We start from the raw sequence: 27037 nt of genomic DNA, 5'->3' as shown, positions 1-27037 counted from the left end.
AAGAAAAAAAAAAACTTTAGCAGTGGAAGAAAAGACTAGGGGAGACTGGAGAGAGGACAAAAGGAAATGAGTGAGAGGGTGAACGAGAAAGAAAACGGGACAGAGAACAGTCTGTACCTTCACACACTGCCAGGCAGACACATTAACTCGGCCAACTCCCATCTGAAGTAAGGCCACTTTTTTACACAGATGGTTAATATTCACTTTGCATCAGGATTATCCCTCACATGTCAGTTGCTTTTCAGGATGACAGAGGACTAGATGAATAAGGGACTGAGAGTGAAGGATAGGGCATTCGGGGTCATTTTCATGCCCCCTTAAACCAAGTCCAGATTTTTCCTAGGATGTGCAGGTGTGCACATGCTTGTACATTTTCGGAAATGGAAAAGTATTCTTGTACTACATTTTTTTATTATTATCATCATGATCATGTTGAACAACAGCACAGCTGCTGACTCAATCCACATACACTCATACATATAAAACACACACACACACACACACACACACACACACACACGCACGGCAGTGGATTAGTATCCTTTAGCTACAATCTCCATGCAAAACAATGCAAGGTTTGTATGTGCAATAACTGACCTGCCAGTGCAGTCTCTGCACTTCTTCAACCATTAAATTGAATCTGTCAGATAACGTTTAGACAACAACACTCTAATTCCCTATGCAAGAGAACCAAGTGTTATGCCAAATGCTTCATAATCTCTTCCGATACGCAAGTCACAGACTCAGATTTACAAAATAGGACTACTTTGCCCAAGAAGTGCAAAACTCTGGCATATGCCAGTACAAGCCCTTTCAGAGGGCATTATCCACACAAAAGTTTTTGTATAGTCTTAGCTCTCAGCCACTTTGACAGTCAGTGACTACATGACTAAGGTTTCAATCTGTGCCCTGACAATGAGCACTCCCTTCTTAGCGTGGACACATTTCCTTTATCCATGACTGCCTAAATGTCGACAAAAGTTAAGTCAAATGTCTCCTAAGTTGTCGTAGATGATGTCTGGAGACTGTATGGTTGGATGCCACGCATTTGGAGGTGGCTGATGTCTAGATACTTTGTTATACAGGTCCATGTTTTTTCCAGCACCAGCACCTCTTCTACCAACTTCCGTGCTGTCATGGCTGTTGCTACTGTTATTGTTGTTCAGGTTAGCACTGCCTTTATTTTGAGGCAGCGGATGAGGGTCTTTCTTGGGAAGTGCTACTTTGCTTGGTTTTGGTGCTGTGACAGGTTTGGGGCCTTTTGGTCTGGGCAGTGGCAGCGGTTGTTGAGCCACCTCGTGACCTTGAGGCTCCTCCATTCCCCTGGTTTTCCAGGGATGCATTTCCAACCGTGCTTCATCATAAAGCGTGATGATAGGAAGTGTAGATCCGGCTCGTCCCTCTGGCTCATCATAGATGTGCTCTGTTGGACCTCCATCTGCAGGGTGTCTGCTTCGCCCATCGAGTCCCAATGCCATTGTCCTTTGCACCAAGTCCAGACTGATATGATCATAGATGTCTGAGTAGAACGGCTCAGGCTTGATTCCTGTGTAGCGGCTACCCCCCTCTTCGCCAGTCGGCCTGAGGCGTGGGTTAGGAGTGGGCATGACTTTGATACTGTCCACCGGGTCTGAGTACAAACAGTCTCCTAGACTGGGCGGCGCACGGACCGAGTCAGCAGGCTCCGAGTACAGACTCCCTTGGTCCTCTAACAGATTTTTGGACCCACGAGGCATGGGAGATCGTGGAGGGGTCCCACTAACTGGAGGTGGCGGCTCTGGAAGGCTTCGGGCCTTTATGTTTTTCCCATCATTGTCCTTTCGACCAAAGACACCATCCGCAGACCCAGGCTTGCTACCACCAGAATCTCCATCTGGTTCACGACTGTTTGCTTCTGAGATGGCAGCACGGATCTGCTGGAGAGCTGGGCAGTCAGAGTCTAATGATGGAAAGCTTTGGTGTCGTTCTTCAGCTTGGGCTTTCTGCTCCCGAATCGATTCCTCAACCATGTGAAATATCTCATTACCCTGCTTTGTCTCAAAGGTGAAGTTCCCTGGCCCAGAATCACAGCGTCGCCCAGCTTCAAAAGAGAACATGACCTGCAGAGCATGTCAGAAATGTGACAACATATTTGTGATATTTCTTCACTTTTATTCTAATTCTCTTATACAGAACATACTTGCTATTTGAATGAACCTTCTTTAAATTAACATTTCAGCATCTTACTTGGAAAAAAAACAATATGGACCCAACACGCTGGGCTTATTAATCTTCTTGGACCCACTTCTTTTTATTAGGTGTCTTTAACTACTATGTAATAACATTTAAAATTAATAATTTAATATTATGCACTTTTTGCATGTTTTTACATTTGCTTAAATGTAAAAATACTTACCCTTAAACCTTCACATTCCAGAGTAAACCAGTCCCTAATCTTATCCATATCCCACCTTGATAGCAGCAAAAGTGTTTTACAATACAACATGATCACAATAAGTGTATTGTACCTAACAAAATGTATTGGCATATATAGTAGTTAAAACATCTAATATAAATTGAGATCATCTTTTCAAACTATCATGACCTGCATTCAATAGTCATTCACCGCATTAGCTCTGCCTTCTGCCCACTCATAAGGGATAGAGGAAGGCCAACTTCCTGTACCAAGGCAGTTTCTATAGTAAAGACAGGAAGCAGAGTTGGAAACAACAGTGGCTTAAGTTCCTGTTTTATATGTCATCTGTAGTATGAGGCCAGCTGCCTGCAACAATGTTGGATTAACGCAAACAGCCGTTTGATTATTTTAGACGTGATGCGTGCTGTCTACATTCTAATGTGTGGGTGTCTATTGACTATGTATATACAAAGACAAGGCTAAGTCAATTTTGAAGGTCTTTTATCAACTGTTACCCTCCTACAGAAGATATTCAGTGCCATTGAATATCATGCAATTGACCATTTTTAGCACTTTACACCGATTTTGAATTGGTTTGAAACTTTGTATACTTAAATTGAGGACAGTTCAAAATCAGAAAATAATACTCACCCGGTCTCTTCCATAGCGACGGAGAAGTTTGTAAGGCCATATGAATAAATCCTTTTTAGTCTTGGGGTCCTTCAGAATAAGGTTGTCCACATTAGCCCTGAGCCAGTAATTACCAGAGAGACTACAGCGCTCTGATGCTTCTGTCCTCTGGACACTCACCCAAAATTCATTAACTGAAAAATGGAAAATGGAATGTTATGAGTTCACTTCAGATATAATATTGCAAGAAAGGTATAATTTGTATGTGGGTCAATGGAAAAAAGATAAATCCATGATAAAGAAAAAGAAACCTCTTTAAAATCACATTTAAAAACAAGTTTTTATAAATGTACTCTTTTAATTCACATTTTAATAATTCTAAAAATGTGATATGATTTTGATGTAAAAGTAAATGTATATTTTCATTAGATCTTCAATACACCTGAGTATACATATCTTAATCATGAAAATGTTTTCACAATTATTTTTAAGGTATTTTTAAGGTTTTTTTTTTTGTTTTGTTTTTTTTAAATATAACAAATTATGTTTTTTGAGAATTGCATAACATTTTTACTAACTTTGTGTTTTATAAAAAGGCCAAATTGGAAAAAGGCCAAACTGATATTTTATTGACCTTGAGGGTCTGCAGGGGTCCTCTCTCTATGAAATAATTTCCTGTTTTGTTTGTTCTCCATGTTTCTGCACTTTGGTTACAACATGTGTGTCTGATTTGGCATACAATTTTTTTTATATATATATTTTGTTCAAATATTTTTTGTTATGAATAATTACAAAGATGAAAGAAATAATGGTGAACTACTTTATAAGCTTTTTCTTTTCGTTATTTTAAATAGGCTTCTTCTCATTATGACATCAGAACAGCTGTAATACTGTATGTATGCATATAAAATTACATATAGTAGTTGGGATTACTAATTTGTTATGTGGTGATATGGAGGATTATGTATCTATAAGGTTTTGTACAATTTATAATAATTTTGTGTAGGGGTGTAACGATAGATCGCAATATAAAAATGTGCTGATATGTATTGGTGATGTGAACGATATCTATCGCGATATAAAGTTGAAGTTCCTTCATCTTCCAAACACAAATTAAGATATTTTTTATGAAACCTGAGAGATTTCTGGATTTCTGTCCCTCCATTTAAATCCCTTCCCCTAAAACTTAAAATCCCAAAAAAGGTCATAAAGGCATCATAAAAATAATCAATCAAGTGTTTTAAGCTGTTTTCTGAAGAGACTCGGTCAGACGTTCAAATATACTGGACGTGACTGTGATTGATTGCACTGATCACCTGAAGCGCATAAGCTCTGGAGCGGCACTCTTCAAAGTGAAAGCACTAACATCATTAAAACCATCATACTACTAAAACTAAAAACACAATATGGTTATTTATAAGTGCATTAATAGAAGGAGAGACAGGACATAGTGAGAACGTGGAGAGTGTGAGCGCACGGGTTGTCTGTGTAAGAGATCAAACGAATACCTGCTCTAAAGCTTGAGTACTGCGTGAGGAAAAAATTAAAGTTTACAGAGTTTCATTAACAGTAATAATTACACTATTATACTTAATGTTAAATATAATGTATAATAATGCAATGGGGGGGGGGGGGATATTTGTGGGTCGTGATAATGCCAAATGTCTGATTTGACCAGTAAAAAAGGGTGTACATAAATTATGTTGTCGGTGACAGAGTGCAAGTGTATTTTCAGGTTCAGAATCATGAATTTTTTTTATTCTGGTGTCACCATTGCCCTGTGAATTGATGACTAGGACCAAGACTAGGACCATTTTAACTTTTTAGCATACGTCTTAAAAATAGTAGTTGTAATAATAATAAAAACCTCTTCTTTATATTGGCTTTAAGTATCGCAATAGTATTGTATCATGATTCATGAGTTCAGTATCATAGACTGTAAGAAAAAAGATGGACGACGCCCCTTCAATCTCTTCCATTGGTGAAAAGTGAAGCTGCCAAAGTCCTAATATGACGCGGACATCTTGCACAGATTTGGGACCCGAGTCTGCGCACTAGTGAACTGGAAGTGGAGCCGCGATATCAAGGTCCCGTCCTCCTCACTCCCGTAGAAACGGTTAGTACAAAGTTTACTGTGTAAAATAAACAGCTATGGACATTCAAATTAAAGTTGAAGCTCCAATCTCCTCCCAAAAATCCTCCCAAAAATCCCCCCAAAAATCTGTTGGTGCCACGGTGACTTTTTCGTTCAGAGAAGCTGTCAATCACAGCTGTCAATCATGATGTCACATTCCCGTTTTTATAGCATCAAATAACGAACTAATATCAAACTTATTTAAAAAACCGGACACTTAAACTTAAATCGGCGTGTTAAAAACTACCTAAAATGAAGAAAAAATATTATTTGAAGTGTAATTTGGTTGTTTAGTTTCCATTGCATCCCATTAGACTTCGTGGGTAAAGCGGGGTTTATGACCTTTACTGGGACCAACCAACTGAGGGCGATCGAGACGCTTTCTCTTTACTTTTCAGTAGCTTGTTCAGTATCGTGAATTGTATTGAGTTGTGACAGAGTGTAACTTTACACCCCTAAATTTGTGTACTGACAAGACTAACAGAAGTAAGTTCTGTGACTTTACAAGTAAAACCGAAAATTCTTTGAATCTCAGGAAATTAGCCAACACTGGTCTTTTTCAAATCACGTTGGAACAATCCGCAATATAAAAAGTACTGTACAACCAGGATGTTTTTCATTTGATGGGTCCCGACCCGTACGCTGTTTCCCAGCTAAATTCAGCACAGATACGCTTCTGCTTATCAGACACTAAAGGCCGTGACCGATTACCTGACTTTCCTCTGCTTCTCTAAATGCTCCACTGTAATCTACGTTTATTGTCTTGTCTATCTCTGGATTGGCTTTTAACCAAAATACCCCTGGACAGGGCACCAACAATCATTATTCAATACACATTACACTCTGATGCCAACTGTCATACACTGCCATGGCAGAAAAGGTCTATATGAATGAGAGATAGTCAGAGTGCCAAGACTGTATTGTAGCAAAGCCTTTTAAATGTCAGCTTTCACACTCTTTGAGGAAGTCAGTGCTGCCCTTACTAAAAACAGAAGTGATCACAAACTATTTCCCTAGAAACACTCGAGAATGCACAGCAGGAGAAGAGGTAGTTTGTGCATTTAAGTGTTTACCTTGCATAGCACTGGATGAAGTGAGTGCCAGCAATGAAGGAGGGGGTCGGGGAAATGCCTGAGATTCTGCTCTACTTTCTGTCCTCCTCCATTTCGCTTGTTAGCCCTTTGCGCCTTTCACTTTGACTATTAAAATAAAATGAGTGACACAACCAACTATGTCTTTCTGGAAACAGCTCTTGAATGTGTAACTACTGTACGTTCAAGAGCTCTAATATTTTGGGCTTTGTGACTAACATGAGCAGGAAATTTGCATGCAGCTAATAACTAATCTGTTTAGATTTGCATCTAACGGAACATTTCTGTCTATTCACTGATCTCAGATCAGTTTTGCTGGTCTAGATGATATACAAATAACTTCAATCTAAGAACTAAAAAGTAACTGAATTAAAAGTGGAGATGATGTCTAAGTCCTATGTTTTGAGAAACTCATCGCACATGAAAATAGCACTTGGAGTTGTATAGATCAAATGAAAAACCCAAAAAAAAACCCACACCCAGTTTGTTAAAACACATGAGTAAATTCAAACTGTGTCACGTGTCTCTTCTTACCTTCCTCTCTGGAGTAATAAATGAGATTTTCTGCCATTTGAAGCTCTTGCTGTCCATTTGAGTCAAAACTACCAAGAGAACCACTTCCTCCCTTAGAGTGATAGAGACAGAGAGAGAGAAAGTGAGACAGAAAGAGAGATGCTGAATTAGTATAGGGACAGCTGTGATACTCCCATTGGCAATTCCCAACATATTTTAATGTTCCAAATTCATCCATAACCTCGTTATAATATGGTTTAAAGGTTATCACACGTGTCAAACAGCTGAACATAATTCATTCATTTTCAAACCAGTAAAAAAATGATCAGGCATTGTAAAATTGAAAGATTGTAAAAGCTGTTTAAAAAAAAATCTGATCTCTCATTCTTCTTAAAACTCAGGGGCAAAGTCACAAGCGTTAACCACATAGAACTTTTAACCATTAAAAAGTCTCCATGATGTCATCTCACCTGAAAAGCAATCTCACACATCTTCTCCACCCACTCATTGGTAATATATTTCTCAGCTGCAAAGACGTACGTCTTGTCATTGGTCTCCACACAGAAGGCAGCCATGCTTTCTTTGGGGCAGGTTTCAGTGACAGCAGGGAGTATGCTGATGCATTCTGACAGACGGATTATCTTCTTGTCCATTTTCTTAGTGCTGGGTTTATCACTGGCGCTGCCTGAGCAATCATAAAACTCAAGCCTTGCGATGCCGTTTTGACTGGCTGGGAACAGTACGAACCAGTTCTTCTTCCATTTCTAAAAAGGAGAGAGGGAGAAGAGGAAGTTTGTACTCTTCTAAGATCTGGCAGTGTCTTGGGCAAATTCAACTGTTATTCACTTATGGGTCTAAAAAGTTCTGAAAAAACATACACACAAAACTATTTCTGTTAGTTTGAATCTAGACAGAATATAGGTCATGTCAACTCATGTTCCCTCAAGTCGCTATCCATTAAAAGGGAATTCACTTTATCTATTTTATTAATGCATCTTATTGTGTACAATATTTTTATTATTATTTATTTTTTAATCAAAATGTCTTAATTGGACAATGGCAGACTATTCTCTGGTGATGTACACTGGAATCCTCCGATCATTTAGTCGGGTTAAACACCACCCTGTTGTTAGAATAAATCAACCTCAAGATCATGTTCAGATCTGCCTCCATCCAAGTCCCAGCCCTACATTTTTCTTTTTCAATAATTAGTTTTACTCAGATATACGACACAAAGCGGAAAGAAAGATCTGTCGCTACTTCCGTAACATCGCACCTGTAAAAATGAACTTCCTTGTAGCTGCAAATCATTGTTAAATTACAACTGGCCTTAAATCTGGAATTTTGTACAAGAGGAGTATCAAACTTTGTTCTTTATTTAGCATAGGGTCATAATGCTGAGGTCAACAAGAGGAACTTGACAATGACTTTAAAGCCCCTTCCTCCAGATGGACATTGAAAAGCAGACTGCAGCAAACAAAAGACATCTATGTGTGTTTGGGTGTGTGTGAGAGGAGGAGTGTGGGTCAGTTCCTCATATTGTTTGTAACGTAACAAGAAAAGACAATGATCTTCAAACAAAGGCACAAGTGTTTCAAGCTGATTCAATATTGTGATGAAAATGTGTTGTTGCTAATGCAGAGTACACACTACCAAAGCCTGTCTATTAGATGAAAAGGAACAAGCCATCATGATATTTGGAGTCATGAATTGCATTATTTGCATTTATTATTTTATACTGTGCCTTGAGATCCACTATTAATAATGGTAGGATTTTTACATCAAAAGCAGGCATAATTCAGAAAAAATGTCTTCTTTAAGACTTCAATGTAAACACCCACTGCTATGATTGGGTAATATCTTTGCATATACATGTAGAAACTAGAGATGTTCATGTACATGCATAAATAGCAGCATAAACAACAGAACATGAGGAGTCACACATCATGCACCTGTAGCGAAGAAACTGCTTCTGAAAAAAACAGTATATAAAAGAAAAGAAAATACAGTCCAAAAGTTACACTGCTCAATTGAAATATTTTCCAGAGTGCAATCTATGCTTTTCAGCGCGTCCAACGCACCACTGTAGTGTTATACCAAGCACAAGCATGTGCAGGATGATGTTTTACGTGGATATAGGAACATTAGTGAAGTACAAAGCCTATATGTGGCAAGCAGGCCGAGGGCCGTGAGAACGCCGCAAGTATGTATTTTTAAATGCAAATGAGCTGCTGCTCCCTGCCCCCTATCCAGAATAGCACTGTGCCTTTACAGCTTGTGCCTCGGATACTCTGCCAAAAAACGGCAAAACATCTGTTTGTTTTCGATTATCATCTCTATAGCGGCCACGCTCTCGTGACATTTGAGTTCTTGGTCATCATGAAAGTTTATTATTTGCATTCTTTAAAGCCATATCAGTATTAAACTTCAGATTTATGGTTTTATGAGTGCACAGAAAGCTGGCTGTCAGACAGTCCATGAGTATTAAACTAAATTCTCTTTTGCATCTTAAACCGTCACATACACACAAAGTTCATTATGTTTGTGAACGTAAACAGCAGGGAAAGAAATCGCATGTGTATATTAAATCTGTGTATTAAAATGATAGCAGCATAACATACAATACCTACTGCTGTATATGCTGTTAATATGAATCAAACAACAAAAGAAAAACAGAAAATCACTCACTGCTTGATTTAACAACTTTAGTAGCTTTAATATGCTTACATTTCTTACTTGAATACTGCTGTTAAATGCTCTGGCTGGGAGATAAACATGGCGGTCTGTCTACAGCTCACTCAGGGGAGGAGCTAAGCTAATAGTCACCAGTCGTGGACGGGGCCTGTTCCAATGTGACGTGGAGTATTTCCCTGAATTTATGGGGAAAATAACAAACGGAGTGGATGGATTTTACCACAGGGTGGTTGTGTACACACATAGTTATGTTCAAAAACAACATAAAAGTGAATTTTGGTTGAAACTGGTAGTAACGATATAACGATATACTGTATATCATGATACGGTTAATTTTGTGTTATTTTATCTCGTTTCTGTTATTAAAAATAAGAAAAAAGATGCAAATTACAAACAATAGGACAAATAGGCTACAATATAACAAAATATTAAATTAAGTTTTTCAGATACAATAGGTTTATGTAACGTAGTTAGAATTAGTCCCAAAATGTAATAATCAAATGTAAAAAAAAAGATATTGCATATTCTTCACTGTATGAATTAAATATAGATTTATTCTTATTAAAGCTAAAAAGTTATTCAGTCAAGCAGTAAGTTGGATCTTTACAATGGAACTGAATCAACACTGAACTGACTTCAGGTGAACAATGACACTATTTTCTTTTAGAGCTGCTGTTCGGTCAAAATGAACCCTGTTTGCACCATTGAATCTTTTCCTGTTGTCACTGGTTTGACTGCTTTGAAACAGTCTGAAAAGCGCTATATAAATAAAGGTGACTTAACTTGACAACTAAGGACTGCACAGTATTTGGAAAATGTATCAGGAATCTAAATCCATTTTTATTCCAAGTGATCCTGTTGTAGTATCTCTCACTTCAATAAGATTACAGAAGAACCAGCCATCAAATTTTATTGACTGATTTGTACACAGACTGCTCTGTAATAATTTCCCAAAATGTCATTTGTGTGGAAATATTCCAAAGTCTGTAAACAAGATGTTAACACAGGTCAGAGACGGGACACTAAGAGGACGCAAAAAGGAGAGAGCACAGATGCACTGGCACTGTTCGCGATTCTTGAAATATTGGAAGAAAAATATAAATATTGAATTGGGGGTGAGGGTTTATATGAATATATCTCTGAATGGAACTGAATGTCTTCAGAAAAGTTTTGATGGCATTTTCTTTTCCTCTACCTCCGTAAAATGCCTATTAAAGTATTGTTTATAAATAAGCGCAGCACTGCTTTGTGTTCAGTTTTCATTTAGTCCGTCTGCTGTTCTTGTTTTGTGCAGGTATGTTTTATGTAGCTTAAGAACAAAAGGAGTTTACTGTAAGTCATTTGCAATGAAACTATGTTGAAATGTTATACTTTCAAACTAATGGCAACTTCCCTCACCACAAGTTCTATTCACAAATCCACATTCCTCAATAGTAACTCTCAGCGCACTGAACGGGAGTCTTGTTGGGTCATTTGAACATCTATCTGCCTTAATCAACCTCTTTCACACATCAGGACAGTCACAAGAGTTCACAGCACATATAGCACCCATCCAGGGAAGTGTCAATTTTCTGCCCAATTACCACAATGCCACATGCTTTAAAATACAGCACACCTGAGCACATGGTGAATTGACTATCATCTCTCATACAAAAAATAAATAAAATAAATGCAAGCAGCTGAAAAAGATGACTCCATAAAATAATTCACATATGTATCTACCTTTTAGACAGACTACAACCCCTGACCATTGCAGAAGATACTGTACAGACAACAGTGTCAATGTGGTAAGGATGGGGTGTGGGATTACCCAGCATGCTCTTTTTCCTCCACCACTCAGCAGGTGTTTGTGTAGCAGTGTTCCTTTTAAAAACTACCCCTCTCTACTATACCAAAAATACAAACCTTGGTTTAACTGAACACTTACATATCATATTAATTATCATTATCATATTATTAATTAATGCCAAAATCAAATTAATCGAAAATAGAATGGGGTGGTGTGGCATTGTTGTATTTATATAGACCTTGTATAGCCATATAAGGCAACACTTGAGGAATATACTGTGCAGGATGGAAATTATGCAAATGGTCAGAAAGAAAGAGAGTGACTGGTAACTTCCTTAAATCCTCATCCAAAGCTAATCTGATGAAATGTCTGCCTCTGCATGTGCATGTGCTGCACTTTCTATAGGCTAAATAATTATGTAAAAGAATATATTATACAGCTTGCTTATATGAAAGTGCTCTCACAGTAAAAGTATACATACAGGCTTTAACCTTAAAATATTAACAATTAGGCCTACTAAAAATATACATTTCCTGTTGGTAACAGCATGTTGCTTGCAAGGCATAAACATGTAAAACAGTAAAAGTTAACAGATATGCTGATAGAAACAGATACAGACACTGCACACAGTGATTCCATCTTGTTAATATGTTGCTAATGTCACAGTAAGATGGGAATGATAAAGTAACTTTAAAGTTCAAACTTGTATATATATTTTCATAAATTAAACATTAACTTGATCCCCAACACTGCGCATCAAAATGAATGACTCCTTCAGAAAATATTCACCTGTTACCTAAAAGATATTCTGACACAGGGGTGGGCGATTAGACCGATAGACACGATTAACGGGTAGAAATGTATCAACCGGTAGAAGTGTTGGACTATAGGTGCATTCACACCATGTCGAAATTACCATAATTGCGAGATTTCAACTGGTAAAAAGCGTTCACGTCCTCGTAGAGCTCGTAATTACAGCTTCTAAGATGGTCATTTTTTGAGAACTCCCACTTGTACTACGTGATAGAAATGCATAATTCCCAGTCCGAGGACGTGAACAGCTCCGAATAGAGTGAGCTTGAGACTACGGTAATTACGACATGGTGTGAACGCAGTATACTGTGTCTATCGCGGTTATGTTCACGTGGCGTTGCTGTGCTGGACACAAAAGCTTATCGTTTGCATGCGTTTTTTAACATTGCGATTTAAAAACAAGTGATTTTATACCGCTGAAGCGCAATAAGCAACGAAATAGAACTCATTTCGCTATATGCGCACGCTGTCTGAGAGATGGTTTCCCTATTCTGCCATATGCATTTCCATTCATGAAATTGGAAATGAACATGAACATTTCAAAACATTTGGATTTGATTAATATTTTGCTCCCATCGTGGTCCACATACTAATATAAAGGTAAAGTACAGTTCAATAATTATATTTTAACTCTAAATAATTAACAAAGCTCTTTTAAAACAGAATGACCGATGCTCAGTCAGTGACTTGCTTAGAGATGGCGAGAGAAAAAATAACTCTTTATTCACTGCACAAAGTGTGAGCAATTGCCTTACTGTATCGATCCCTGGGCGGCAAGTATTGATCTTTTCAGGGCCTGAATTTCGGCTCATGATTGCAAGTATTGTGCATAATTTTACATAAGCTCCGTAAATAGTAATAATTTGAAATCTTTCTTCCAGACTGTATTTCACAAACAGTGTGAGTAAATCAGCGCTTCTGCATCTCTCTCTCTCTTTCTCTCTCTGACATGCACAGTGAGCTGTGAAGAAAGCAAGTTTTCTTCAGATTTTGAAAGGTTTTCTATCAAATGAGTCCATGCACTTGATACATTTTTTATAAGCCATTACTTTTAAGTATGCCACTTGAATCACATGAAATCATTAAAAATGCCGTCAGGGTGTAAGAGGTTAATAGTGACAGTCAACAGAGAGCTTACATACAATATAAATATTTATGTCTTAAATTCCAACCCTCAAGCTTTTAACATGACAAATACTCAAGCTTTTATTTTGGCAGAAGTTTGGTGAAATTCTGTAAACTTAGAGTTTGTGCATTTACTGTGACCTTAGTTGTTCTGAAAACACTGTATATAAGTATTTTAATCTGCACGTGTGGAAATGAACACAGTGCCGCTCTTCATTCTGAAGCTGACTATATAATTATTTAATTAAAACCTGCCTTATACAATACTGCTGCATGCAAGACAATTTGCAAAGAACAAAGCCCAGAAGAGCATACAGATCACACTGTTTGGGAAGGATCAGAAATGTGTATCGATGTATTCATTAGTGTTTTCCATTTATTGTACAGTATGTATTTGGTTTGTTATTTGGTATGGCTCTAAAGTTCCTTGAGCTGTAGTAAAAGTAAGAGCAAAGGCCAATGTGGGCCAGGCAAAAGATATCACTCCTCCATACACAAACAAACTGTTTGGCCTGTCACAATATATACTCATTCCAGATCAAATGTGATATGAAATTTGTTCATATACAATTGCAGTTGAAAGGGTTTAGTTCTACTTTGTGTAATACAAGTGGTCAGTTTTTTTGGTGATTTTACACCTTGACTGGGGTGTATATGAAACAATGCAGTGTTAGAAGTTGTTTAGCAACATCAATCATAAGCCGCCTCGGTGCTCAGTTAATATGCATGTGCTTTGTTCAGTAGCACAAATATTTAAATGATGGTTAGTCTCTCTGTCTGAAACAAACAGTTTGAAAATGTCAAACAGAAATGTGTTATTTAGAGTGACAAAGAGACACTATTAAGTTGTAAAAGAGATCTACATCCATATAAGGATAGCAGTTTTTAAAACAGGTTTTGTGGTTGTTACATGCCGTATTTGGCAATGTTATTGACCTAAAATATGAAAATAAAAACCTTTATGCTGGTCCTACAAATGTAGTGTGTGAAGTATTGAAACCTGACTACTATGGATAAAACTCAAGTTCAGAAAATAGAGAACATGTTCAATCATTCATGCCTGTGCTCGTGCTCATGCTAACGTTGGGCATGCAATAAAAACAGCTCTCTAATAACAGGGTAAGGAAAATAAACAATTGATAGTACTAAAAAAGAAAAAAGCAATAGAATTGTTTGGACTTGACTGCACTTACACTATTGTATGAGAACTGAGCTGGACGACAACACTTTTTCTGCAGAACTGCTTTATAGATGATATTAACTCAATTAATAGCCTAATTGATTCTTTATATTTTACGACAGAACTGAATCAACTCTGAACTAACTTCGGCTGAACAATTACACTTTTCTTTAAGATAATCATAATGAACTCTGTTTGCATCATTGAATCATTTTCCTGTTATCACTGTAAAGCTGCTTTGAAACAATCTGTATTGTATAAAGCGGTAAAGTAGGTGACTTGACTTGATTTGTCTCATGTTTTACTTTGCACACCTTCCACAGAGTTGTCAAACACGGTACATGCACTTTCATACAACATTTTCATATATTTTTTTCTTGTCCTCGAAATTTTTTTCCAAATCTTGTTGACAGTGTGATTCGCAAGCCTACAGTCACGTGTTACGTTGATTCCAGCTTCTAGCAAAACTATCCAAACCTTCATTGCCAAACAAAAACCTTACATCAATGAAGGGAATGAGGTTTTCGGTTCCCCAAAAGTGCTACCATGTGTTCATGATGCCGGGGAAAGACAGTCGCATCGCATGCTTGTGCAGAATATCAATTTTTCAGCACAATGCAACTCTCACAGCAGCACAATCCTGTGATTCAGCCATCACACTATGAGTTTATCATCAGCCTCTCAGCCGCTAAAGAGGTGTCACCAAGCACACAAGATTATTTTTAGTCATAGAAATCTAGTGTTATTTCTTGACAAGATACTCTGCATTTTGCTAAAACCTGCATGAATGAATGGCAGCATTAAAGTTGTATCCTCAATTTGAATTTCTGCTGTTGCCTGAGGCTAAAGACATAAAGCTCTACTGTGTTCTCATAATTTGCCTACTTCCATATCACAAAGAAGTGTCAGACAGAGGAAGTGAATAATGAATTAATGACAAGCCATTGCTCCAGAAAGATGTTTTTGATCCAACACAGGTCTGACTGAAGACTTATGACTCATATCAATGTCTAAAGAATGACAAAAATACATGCCTAACATATTCAATAAGAGAGAAAACAAACAGAACCTTTTGTGGTCATGTGTCTGTGATGTAGCATTTTCCACTGCACGTGGACAGACAAGAGAGTGGAAATTATTTTGAGACAGCTGGCCGCGTGTAAGTAGGCTATAACCTACTCTTGTTTGGTGGTTAGATATCATTAATGGAAAAGAAAAGGAATCTATGTTTATGTAGTTACTGACCTAAAAACACAGAATATGCATGAAGACAGTTTAAAGTTAAAGAATTAAAGGATCTGATGTACTCATTCATGTGACTATCTCATGACGCAGGAGAGGAATAGAGATAAAAGCCATTCCTTCATACTCTTAAAGAAACTGTTTAAGTTGTCTTTAATGTTAATTTAGATTTTAAGTTGACATTTAAAACATTTTGGTTGATGTTGTAGGTCCTCTTTCGACTGTCACTCTCTATATGATTGGATACATTTGAATTTGTAAATGTTAAAACGTTGGTTTAAGGGTGACTTGATGCTCTTTTTTTTTCATCCGGACCAATAGTTACTTAAAAATACATGCATTTCATTTATATAGTCATATTTCTATATATTTCAGACTTAAAGTCTCTCTGCAATCACAAAGTTGTATGGTTACGCACACTTTTTCATTTATTATTTCTTTAAACAAAAAGCAGTTGTGCAATTTTGTTTCAAAATACTAGGAAAAAAAAAAGTCAGTGTTGCACAAAACCATGCAGGAATTATTTTTCCCCCTCAATGTCATATTTTGACATTTCCTAGAAAAGACTAATCATTAAAAAAATATAGCCTATCTTGATATTAATGACTAAAAAATGTGTTACATTTGTTAAAAAAAAAAAAAAAAAAAAAAACGATAAATGTTTGACAACTTTGCCTTGCAAAATAAGTTGTGCACACTAAAGTGTATTGAAGGTGAAAATTCCTATTTATTTATTTATTTATTTTACTTTATGGTTATAATGTATAGGATGCATATAATGTGTGTATTATAATGTATAGAACGTTTTTCAAACAAGAATACAATGATGGCATATCTGATAATTTGGCACATGTGTTTAAACTGGTGTTTTGTAAGATACTCCTGTTTATCATGTCAGACATCGTCATATGTCATAGCCTGAAAAGTCAAACACTATATGAGACAAGCTCTTACCTTTCCAAACTTCTGATGCTGAACGAACAGTTGTCCCTCCTTAACGTGAGTGTCCATTTTTAAAATACTCTACCGCTGCACAGCAAGATAAAGGATAAATATTTCTCAATCTTTAGACTTTTTTCCTTTTTCCTACCGCGCGAACTTCCGCTTGTCAAACTTTTGCTTCACAGGCGTTTCGACGGGAAATCGTTAAGATTAATCTAACTGTTAAATGAATGTTTGGAGGGGAAAAGCGAAACGTTATAACAGAGTGTTTTCATGCTACTGGTCCTGAGTTTTGAGACGCTGCTCTGCCGCGCGCGCTCGCTCTCTCTCTCTCTCTCTCTCTCTCTCTCTCTCTCTCTCTCTCTCTCTCTCTCTCGCGCGCGACAGAGGAAGCGCGCGCGCGCGCACCCACAGCCTTTCCTCCCACCTACTCCTCAACCCAAACATAGGCAAAGCATGACGCCTGAAACCAACTCTTTTCACTTGCAATTATAATGTATAATACCTGTTATAATGTGTTCTGTGAAAAATCATAAGACAGGTGCAGCAACCGTCTTGTGATTTTTCACTGACAATATTAAGGTGCTGTTGCTAATTTATGGCTGTCAGTTATTATGCTGAGGTGCTGTTACTGCTAATTTATTATCCATTGATTTGATTTCTCAACCGTTAACAGCATTCATTTAGCACCGAAATAATTATGGTTCTATTATTGTCAAATCCTGGGTGTCACACTGACTTACATGATTAGTCTTTTTATTTTTTAGAGAGGAATGCACTGTTTGGTCTTAGCATTTGATCCATGTCCTTCATTGGGCTGCCTCTTATGGTTTGCTCACACATGCGTTCTCATATTGTAGATCAACTGATTTGTTTTTCTTTTATCCCTTCTTTTACTGTGCATGTCTTGCAAACATTTAACATTTGGTTTTCTGTTATAAATGAAATTGGTGCAAATTGTCTTGGTTCATGTTACCATGATTAAGTTATGGAAGCAGGTTTAATGGGATGAAAAAGCAATAATGAGTTAAATCATGAGTACAAATCAGTAGGTTGCACCTTATACCATAATTTTACAGCAGTGGTATTTTTATGAATTTAAAGTTACGGTATAGATACATATTTTACAGCTTTTATGGCAAACATTAAAAGCTTAAAAATCTATAACCTGTGAGAACTGGATCAGCATTCAGCATCTATACTAAATTTGGTATTGTGATTCAAAGATTACTGTAATACACAAGTGCATGTCATCAACTTGTGGTAGTAAGTGCACATTCATGATGAAATTGTATTTTCTCTCCATTAGTCAATGAGACATGTGGGTCAGCAAAGAGTGAATCACAAATGCAGTGGGGAATAACACAATCACTGCTCAACACTCCTAAAATGTCATTTGCAATATTTTAATTAGCCTACCAAAAATGTTTCATTATATTCTGTTTATCATTTTGCTGTTTTCTTGTATACATCAACATTTTGAATAATGCATTTGTAAGTCAATAATGTAAATAATAATAATAAAAATGTGGATAAAAGAAAAATAATTAATTCATAGTACATCTGTTTGTCATGTGAGGCTTGGAACATTCATTCAATAATGCTGCCATCTATTGGTAAGAGTGTGTGATGCATGGATGTTGTTTTATATAAATATTTATATTCATATATTGTTTTAATATATATTTTTAATTTATGTTCATTGTTTATATATGTTTATGATTGTTTTACTACAAACAAACATTTACTGAAATAATTCTGGAAAAAATCTAAAACTAAAATATGCGGAAAAACGAATCATATGATCTTATCTTAACTTAAATATAGACAGATGATAAAAATGGGTGTGAATCGAGATTTTATGTTGATTTAGGTAATAAAAAATAGCTATCTGTCAAAGTCCGTGTGGTATTCACTGAAAGTCGTTTGAAGCAGCTGAGCTGACTGTGACTGTGAGCGGTCATGTGACTAAAGAGGAAGCGGGCAAGATGAGCGCAGTGTACGGAGGAGTGGAGGGGTAAGTATAATTTTTTTTTTTTAAAAACATGATTATGAAAAGGAATATACTCCATTTTAATGACATTTTAACATACAAACGCTTGTATTAAAAGCAACACTGTGCTCTAAGCGTGTTCTTCCTGCCAGTCGTTTGGGAATGAATAAGCGAAAGTGACAGTAGCTTCAGAGTAATGATGAATGAGAGACTTTTCTTGACAGTGGTGGGACACACTCTAAAGCAGTGCTGGTCTCTGCTGAGGGACATATCCTAGCTGAGACAGATGGACCATGTACCAACCACTGGGTGAGATGGGAGAACATCCTTCAATATGGACTGAAGTAGGCTTACCTATTGTGTACTTGAGTCTGTCTACCTCATTTTCTGTTCTTTTATAGTTGGTTGGTGTTGATAAATGTATCAGTGGTATCCACGACATGGTCCAGAGGGCTAAAATCAAGGCAGGGCTGGACCCGGACACACCAGTTTGTTCATTGGTGAGGTGATGCATCGGTAAGTCATCCTCAACGCATTCCACTTCATCGGGTCGCTTTGACGTTGTCTACATTGTGTGTTGACAGGGCATGTCTTTGAGTGGTGGAGAGCAGAAGGCTGCTATCCAGAAGCTGATTGACGACATGAGGGAGAGATACCCTAATCTGAGTCAAAGTTATTTCATTACCACTGATGCCATTGGTGCTATGGCAACTGCCAGTGACTATGGTATTATATGCAGTGTATTTGCAACCAGAAGGAGTAAAGAATCTCAGGGCACAACCGTCACCCATTCCTAACCCTTTCTCTCTGTCTTTTTGTCATAGGAGGAATAGTAGTGATATCAGGCACTGGTTCGAATTGCAAGCTGGTGAATCCAGATGGCACACAAGTTGGCTGTGGGGGCTGGGGTCACATGATGGGAGACGAGGGCTCAGGTAACCATGTGGAAAGAGAAACTGACTGACATTACAGCACTGATATCACACAAACATCCAGTCTTATCTTAAAAAGATGTTATCTTATCTTACAAATGAATCTGATTTTAACATCCACCTCAATGAACTTATCGTACGTGGACAGCTTGGATTCAGTGTGTCCCTGAAACGTGTTGTCATCTGATCACTTAAACCAAATTTAGAAGAAACACACCAGGTTGCTTCATGCTTTTTACTGATCAGATAGCTGTCCATGGAAGTTTGGGAGCCCTGCAGTCCACATAATGTAAATGTGCACACCTTTTAGGATAGTAGTGTAAATGAGCTCAGAGACACAAATTCATCCTGTGCAATAGCTAAGCATTACCTACTCACGTAATGGGTAATCGTTGTACTAAAACAAGGGTTTGCCAGCTTGTCAAACTAGGAAAAAGTAATCTGTATACACTACTGTTCAAAAGTTCAACACAGTGTGCTTCACTCTGTAACCTATTTAATTAGATCACAGATCATCATTTAATTGTGATTTTGTTTTCTGTTCGATTGACAGATGCTTTGCCAAAGCAATGGCGCAAAACACAATGTTAGTGATCTTTTAGGTTCATTACAAAACTGTGGCGGGCCATTATTGTAATCAAGTCAGATATAGACATTTTATATAGAGTGCAATAAAGTGGTATAATAAATTCATTTAAAAAAGGCCATTATTCATCTGTATGTGCTTGAAGTCTTTAACACAGGCAGTGTTTTAATCTTTGGTTTGCAGAAATTACATACAAAAGTGTAACCTTTACTAGCTGATTCATTTGAAATATCAACCCACTTCTGTATATCCTTTAAATAATCATCAGATGATCTCTTCTCAGTGAACTGTAAAGCTACAAGATGCGATAAATGATACAAGATGCTAAAATATAATGCAGAATTTTAGTTTGTCATCTAAAAAGAAGATGACGCTGTGCTGCTTCAATACATTAGCCTGGTAATACCATACTCTGCTACTTCGCTTTGCTTCGTAGACTGAGTCTGGCATGGCATAATTGAAAAGCGTTTTATTTCTCGCGGGGGGGCGCTTGTCTGAAGTTTAAAATCATTGGTTACCCGTAAGCCAATCACATAACGTTTGGTTATGACGTGTGTTATGCGCATGCTCAGCCACATCTAACTTCCACTGTAAACACATGTATGATGCGAAAACAAAATACCGGAGTGAACATGGCTGTGAACGACTTTTGCAGATTATGTGAAGTAAATCTACGCATCCACAGTACAATCAGCGTCTTCGTCACGGCTCTCAGCCCGCCCTCTGTTCGTTGATTGGCCGGCTGTTTTGAGGCCGGAGGAAAACGGGGAAAACGGTCGCTATCTCAGACTGAGTACAGAAGCAAACTGAAATTGAGCGGAAGTACGAAGTCTGACGTAGTCAGGCTATCAATACATAGCATGTTACAATTTAATTGATACAACTTAATATAGCTTTTGGTCACGCTACACTGATACTTGACGTAAAAATTAGTTAGCTACTGGAAAAGCTACACTGTTTTAAAAGCATCGCTACTTGTAGTTAGCTTCTCCCCAACGCTGAAAAACTGTAATAATTAAAATCGTATTTATTCCTGTCATGGCAAAGCTGAATTTTCAGCAGCAATTACTCCAGTCTTCAGTGTAGAGGTCTGCGCGGGACTGTTTTTTAAGTCCCGCTCCCGCCCGCTCCCGCTGGGGTTATATCCCGCGCCCACCCGTTCCCGCTATATATACACTATTTGTTCACCCGCTGTCTGCTTAGAATAATTTTCTTCCCGACCCGACCATCCCGCTTTAATATAGATCTCCCAGAATTTCACATGTACATTTATAAAAATAAAAATGTAGTCTGCACAAACATTTTTTTATTATTATTTTATTCGCCTTGTCAATATACAAAATTTAACATTTTGCTGCAGACAGTAGGGGAAAAAATATCGCAGCGAAAAAAAAAAAGAAGTGTAGGCTATTATTTTTATTCGTATTATCAAAATTCGTAACATTTTGCTGTTAAGCAAATACAATCAATGCATGACAGAAAGAACCGTTACTGGTCCGTGCGTGCAGCGCGTGCATAACGGTCCTGAGTAGCCTACAGGGCAGACTGTAGCCTATACCGGGTGTGGTCGATAAGATTAAGATTAGGTAAAGCGAAGATATGCTGTTCTGAAAGAACGTCGGCGTCGGGAACGTGATATTGAATGACCGACCGCTCCCGTTCAAATTACACCAGAGTTACCGACCGCTATCGTTTTTTAGTCGGAAATTTAATCCCGCGGCGCAAAATATCTGGTCGGGTCCCGCGGATCCTAATGCAGACCTCTACTTCAGTGTCACATGATCCTTCAGAAATCATTCTAATATGCTGATTTGGTGCTCAAGAATGTTGAAAACAATTGTGCAGCTTAATATTTTTGTGGAAACCATGATACATTTTTTCCAGGATTCTTTGATGAATAGAAAGTTCAGCATTTAAATATCTGTATATATATTTGTTTAGTTTTTTTCTGTTACTTTTAATAAAATAAATGTGTCCTTATTGAGTAAAAAGTATTAATTTCTCTAAAAAAAATACAAATAAAACTGACACCAGACATTTAATGTACATTCACATGTCTTCATAAAGACTTAATTCTGTCCGATGTCCAAACGTCAATCTGTGTCGGCCCTTTCTGATTTGATCACCCGAGATGGATGTTATTACCAAATGTTAACAGGGCATACGCATTTTCTTTTTCTCTGTCCTTATCTTCCTGTAGCATACTGGATTTCTCACTTGGCTGTTAAAACGGTGTTTGATGCCAGAGATAACCTTGTCACATCCCCTCATGATATCACCTATGTTAAGAAGGCCATGGAAGAATATTTCCAGGTTAGGACTTGTTTAATTTCATCTTCTGCTTAAATTGATACTTGAATAGAAATGATGGTGTTTCCTTGTCATGTTCATCTCCAGGTGTCGGATTTGATGGGAATGCTTCCTCATTTGTACAGAAACTTTCAGAAGTCACACTTCGCAGGGTTCTGTAGGAAACTAGCTGAAGGTATGTTACTGATGTATGCAGTGAGGTTGTGTGTGCATTACGCCACACGTTATGACTCTTTGTGTTTGTGTGTGCATCAGGTGGCAGGGCTGGTGATGCTTTGTGCCAACACGTGTTCACGGAATCTGGAAAAGCCCTCGCGCAACACATTGTAGCTGTCCTGCCCAAAGTACACCAGGTAAACAAAACAAAACAAAAAAACACCCACGGTAATACAGCCATTCTCACTCAGTTTATTTATCTTATCATTTGTCACTGTGGTCTCTCATTCAGGATCTGTTTTCTGGTGAGCTTGGCTTGCCTGTTCTGTGTGTCGGGTCTGTGTGGTGCAGCTGGGAACTGATGAAATCAGGTGCGTAATGTATTCATAGAGCTTTTCAGCTTCCCTGCAGACACATAATTAATCTCACATCTGAGAATGTTCAAAATAGTCATGTAGAAATTATGTAGTGATACAGAAATTGTGGCTGGTAATTTCTTTTTTATGGCCTTTAAAGGGATGGTTCGGAGTAAAATCAACCTAGGGTCCTTTGCACCATGACCTCGAGCTAAACACCCCCCCAGAAGCTTTTTTTTCCCTTGGTCGAACATTATTAAAGTTAGAGCTTATTTAGAGATATCAGCCGAACGGCTTAGTGCAAGCGCTAATGGAACCTAGATTGTATCTCGTAAATTACCCCATTAATAATTCCCAGAATGGTACCAAAGTTTGTAAGTACAACAGGAGTTTATTTAAATAACACTTGTCTGATGGCTTATGCTACCGCTAACCAGGACATCGAGGTCACTTCCGAGATTTGGGAAAAGCAAGTAAAAGTCCTGGCAGAAAGCGATGCATAAGGATGTAGTGTAACGACGCCCAGTTCCAGGAATGCACTAATATTTTGTTGGTAGTACCAGTTTGCAACAATTATTAGTTAACATTAAGTTGCATAAGCTAAGTTGCACGGTAGCATAAGCCATCAGTTAAGTCAGGGCCGGCCCTGACCAATTTGCTGCCCTAGGCAAGATTTTACCTTGCGCCCCATGCATCACAGCCCATTTCACCCTGTCATTTTGTTCATGATTTAGCATATTATATATATATATATATATATATACATATATATATATATATATATATATATATATATATATATATATATATATATATATACATATACATATATATATACACATACACACACACACACACACACATTACAGCTGAACTGTTTCCAACACTCATAATAAATCATCATATTAGAATGATTTCTAAAGGATCATGTGATAGACCGGATGTCACATGTGACACTGAAGAATGGAGTAATGATGCTGAAAATTCAGCTTTGCATCACAGAAATAAATGATAATTTGAAGTATAATAAATTGAAAACAAATTATTTTAAATTGTAATAATAGCCTATATCACAATATTATTTTTGATCAAATAAATGCAGGCTTGATGAGCAGAAGAAACTTCTTTCAAAAACATTAAAAATAGTAATGTTTCCAAACTTTTGGCCTGTACTGTATCCCCCCAAAACTGCACAACTGTAGAGTAAAACATTAATAAAAAAGTGATAATAAAAAATGCGTCTTAAAACTGACATGATTGTTACAAAATCACAGTCTGGGGACTCAGAACTCAGAACAACTGCTAACATTAAGTTTAAGGTAAAAACAACTGCCATGAAATTATAGTATCTTACTCCTATGCAATAAATTGTTCATTCACTACATCACTTTACCTCTGTATTTATCCTCTTCTCTTCTTTTTGGCACTGTATCTATCGCAGACTATGCTCATTTATAATGTGTCATGTAAATTCGGCCATCCATCACAATCAGGAAACTTTCACCGTGTCTAGAACTGACGCGAGCGGCCAGGCCCGTTTCTACGAGCTGTGTGTTAACAAAAGCAGTGCTGTCTACAATGGATGCGGCGTCGGGCACGCTACACAACAAATTACCAACAACTGATCGCGCGCGCGCTCTGTTTCTGACGCACTTCAAGCACTCGATGGGCGGGGGAAGATTGAAGAGCCGGACTTTTTTTTTTTTTTTTTTTTTTTGCTTTATTTGGTAGTATTTCGAATTAATGGTTTTAAAATAGTAGCCTATTATAAAAAAATATATATGTAAAAAAAAAAAAAAAAAAAAATATTCACTCGTTCACTTATTCTGGCGCCCCTATGGATGAGTGGCGCCCTTAGCATTTGCCTATACCGCCTATGCCGCGGGCCGGCCCTGAGTTAAGTGTTATTTAAATAAACTTCTGATGTACTTACAAACTTTCCAATGCCTCATTTTATGAGTACAGAACCTATTTGTACTACTGTAGACGTTTGGTACCATTCTGGGCATTATTAGTGGGGTAATTTACGAGATACAACCTTAGATCCGTTAGTGCCTGCAATAAGCCATTCGGCTGATATCCCTAAATAAGCTCTAACTTTAATAATGTTCGACCAAGGGAAAAAAGGCTTCTGGGGGGGTCATGGTCCAAAGGTCAACCTAGGGTCCCTAGGTTGAAATTACTCCGAACCATTCCTTTAACCAATTTGATTTTTAATATTATATTGAAAATTTAAGGTGTTTTGCCTGTATAAATAGTGGAGAAAGCTCCAAACATTTTACAGTGCTTCAAGGTTTGATCAGGAATCAAAACATTTTAATGTACAGTAGAAAGGATGGATGACTTTGAAATGTATACCGTTTGAAAATGTTATTTAAAATATTACTTTTTTTTAATAATAATGGGAAAAAATGCAAAGGGATCCTAATAATCCTGGATCTTGTCAAATCGTCAACAATGAAATCCAGATAATTGAGTAATCCATGTACGAAGAACGGACCCTAGATGTGAAAAAGTAATGCAAAAGTAAACATAAAAGTAACGCAAACAATGCAACAGTATTTTACATAAAAAGTAAACTTACAGAATTATAATTTTTAATAACACAAAGTTTGAATGCATTACTTTTAAAAGCAACTTTTCCCAACACTGGTCATCGGTATATTGAGCATCCCTATTTTAAATAAAATCAGTTTGAGAAGAAATGTGACCTACACTGTTTGCTGCTAAATTACTGTTGTTTTAAAACTTGTGCATTACTCAGGACGATAAAAGACAGACTTGTTAAGACCACAGTCACATTAGGGTTGTATGATTACGGCAAAAAATCATAATCACATTTATTTTTGTCAATATTGAGATCAGGATTATGTAACAGTTACTAATTGACTTCATGGAAACATCATGCATACTTTGAATATAATTTATATAAAAAAGTAAAAAAAGTAATAAATGTAATATATATATATATATATATATATATATATATATATATATATATATAATCATATAAATATAAATAATATAAAAACAATTAATACAAATAAATCAAATGCAATTATGTTGCAGTGTACTTCCAATACCTACTGCAAACTACTACACATTTATGGAAGTGCGGAAGTTAGGGAAAGGCTGTGCTGATATTATAACACAAGACAAAGTTTAAACAGTAAAGAGTATGCAGCACAATAATCTTGATTATCCCGTTTTCATAAATGTTGGAAGCCAAAATCATAAATTTAAATAAAATGAGTTTAATCACCCAGCCCTATTTTACAAGAACTAAACATTGTGTTGTTGATGTGGCGTTTTTGTGCTGCAGGTTTCACTCAGGTCCTCTCACAGGCTCAGGCTCAAGGTTTCAGTCTTTTCCGTAAGTACAGCCTGCTCACTTTATGTCAGTCGTCCGCTCTGGGTGGCGCTAAAATGGGGGCACAGAATGCAGGAGCCACCCTCCCGCTGGACTACTCTGCCAACGCCAATGTGTTTTTCAGCCACACCTTCAATCAGTGATCGGGAACAAACAGACCTGAGAGTACAGATGCCACTACAGTCTTATGTTGATGATCTGAAATAAGAACTTCCTGTTTTTGATGTATCAAACTGATATAGAAATGTTTCCAGACTTTCCTCTTGGTGGTGCTGTTTCTAAATCGCCCATATCTTATCAATCAACTAACATTTTGAATGCATCCTGTTAAATGCACATATATACATTTCTGAACATTTCTAACACTATAATCTTTGGTAACATTTTGGTAAATAAGGTAAAAAAATAAAAATAAAGTAAGATTACCATGGATTAATTTTGTTAATAAACATTTGCAAAAGCAATTTTTTATTGTCATTAAAAACTTTAGTTTTGCTATAGATCATTTGAAAATAAAACTTTATAATTTTTATTTAAATATAAACTCTAAATATGTAAATATTTAGTGTAGCAATGACGTGTTTCTTGGCTGAAGTAAAAAATATATATATATATTATTTGCAAGGAATAGTAGAGTTGGGGTTATTGGACTCGGACATGGACGCACTCGGGTGGACTTGTATTCAAACTTGACACAGACTCTGATATTTTGGAAAAAATAACATGTAATGAAAATAACAAGACATTATTAAATGTCTCTCACTCAAACTCAAGTGGTTAAGGACT

At 37.1% G+C, this 27037-nt stretch overlaps 2 protein-coding genes across 3 annotated transcripts; one reads left to right on the top strand and one right to left on the bottom strand.

Annotated features, from left to right (window-relative positions):
• Positions 1–165: 165 nt before the first annotated feature.
• dok1b (docking protein 1b) lies at positions 166–16894 on the bottom strand. The gene is made up of 5 exons (XM_079866126.1): positions 16561–16894; positions 7234–7527; positions 6785–6875; positions 3047–3219; positions 166–2099 (listed from the first exon to the last, which is right to left on the bottom strand). The coding sequence occupies exons 1-5, from the start codon at positions 16615–16617 to the stop codon at positions 987–989; spliced, it is 1728 nt and encodes a 575-aa protein (XP_079722252.1). The 5' UTR covers positions 16618–16894; the 3' UTR covers positions 166–986.
• On the top strand, positions 15483–26785 carry nagk (N-acetylglucosamine kinase). 2 transcript variants are annotated; one of them, XM_079866134.1, is made up of 11 exons: positions 15483–15523; positions 18422–18565; positions 18766–18850; positions 18943–19041; positions 19126–19267; positions 19366–19476; positions 22260–22372; positions 22457–22544; positions 22625–22722; positions 22818–22896; positions 26204–26785. In XM_079866134.1, exons 2-11 carry the CDS (start codon positions 18537–18539, stop codon positions 26392–26394), a joined length of 1035 nt encoding a protein of 344 aa, XP_079722260.1. In that variant the 5' UTR covers positions 15483–15523; positions 18422–18536; the 3' UTR covers positions 26395–26785. The 2 variants fall into 2 exon arrangements, with proteins under 2 accessions (XP_079722260.1, XP_079722259.1); XM_079866133.1 differs by lacking the exon at positions 15483–15523 and adding an exon at positions 16508–16605.
• Positions 26786–27037: the final 252 nt, after the last annotated feature.

The sequence above is a fragment of the Squalius cephalus genome, assembly GCF_949319135.1.
Source record: "Squalius cephalus genome assembly, chromosome: 3".
Lineage (NCBI taxonomy): Eukaryota > Metazoa > Chordata > Actinopteri > Cypriniformes > Leuciscidae > Squalius > Squalius cephalus.
The sequence above is the reverse complement of the archived record's forward strand: the minus strand, read 5'-3'. Positions and strand labels throughout refer to the sequence as shown.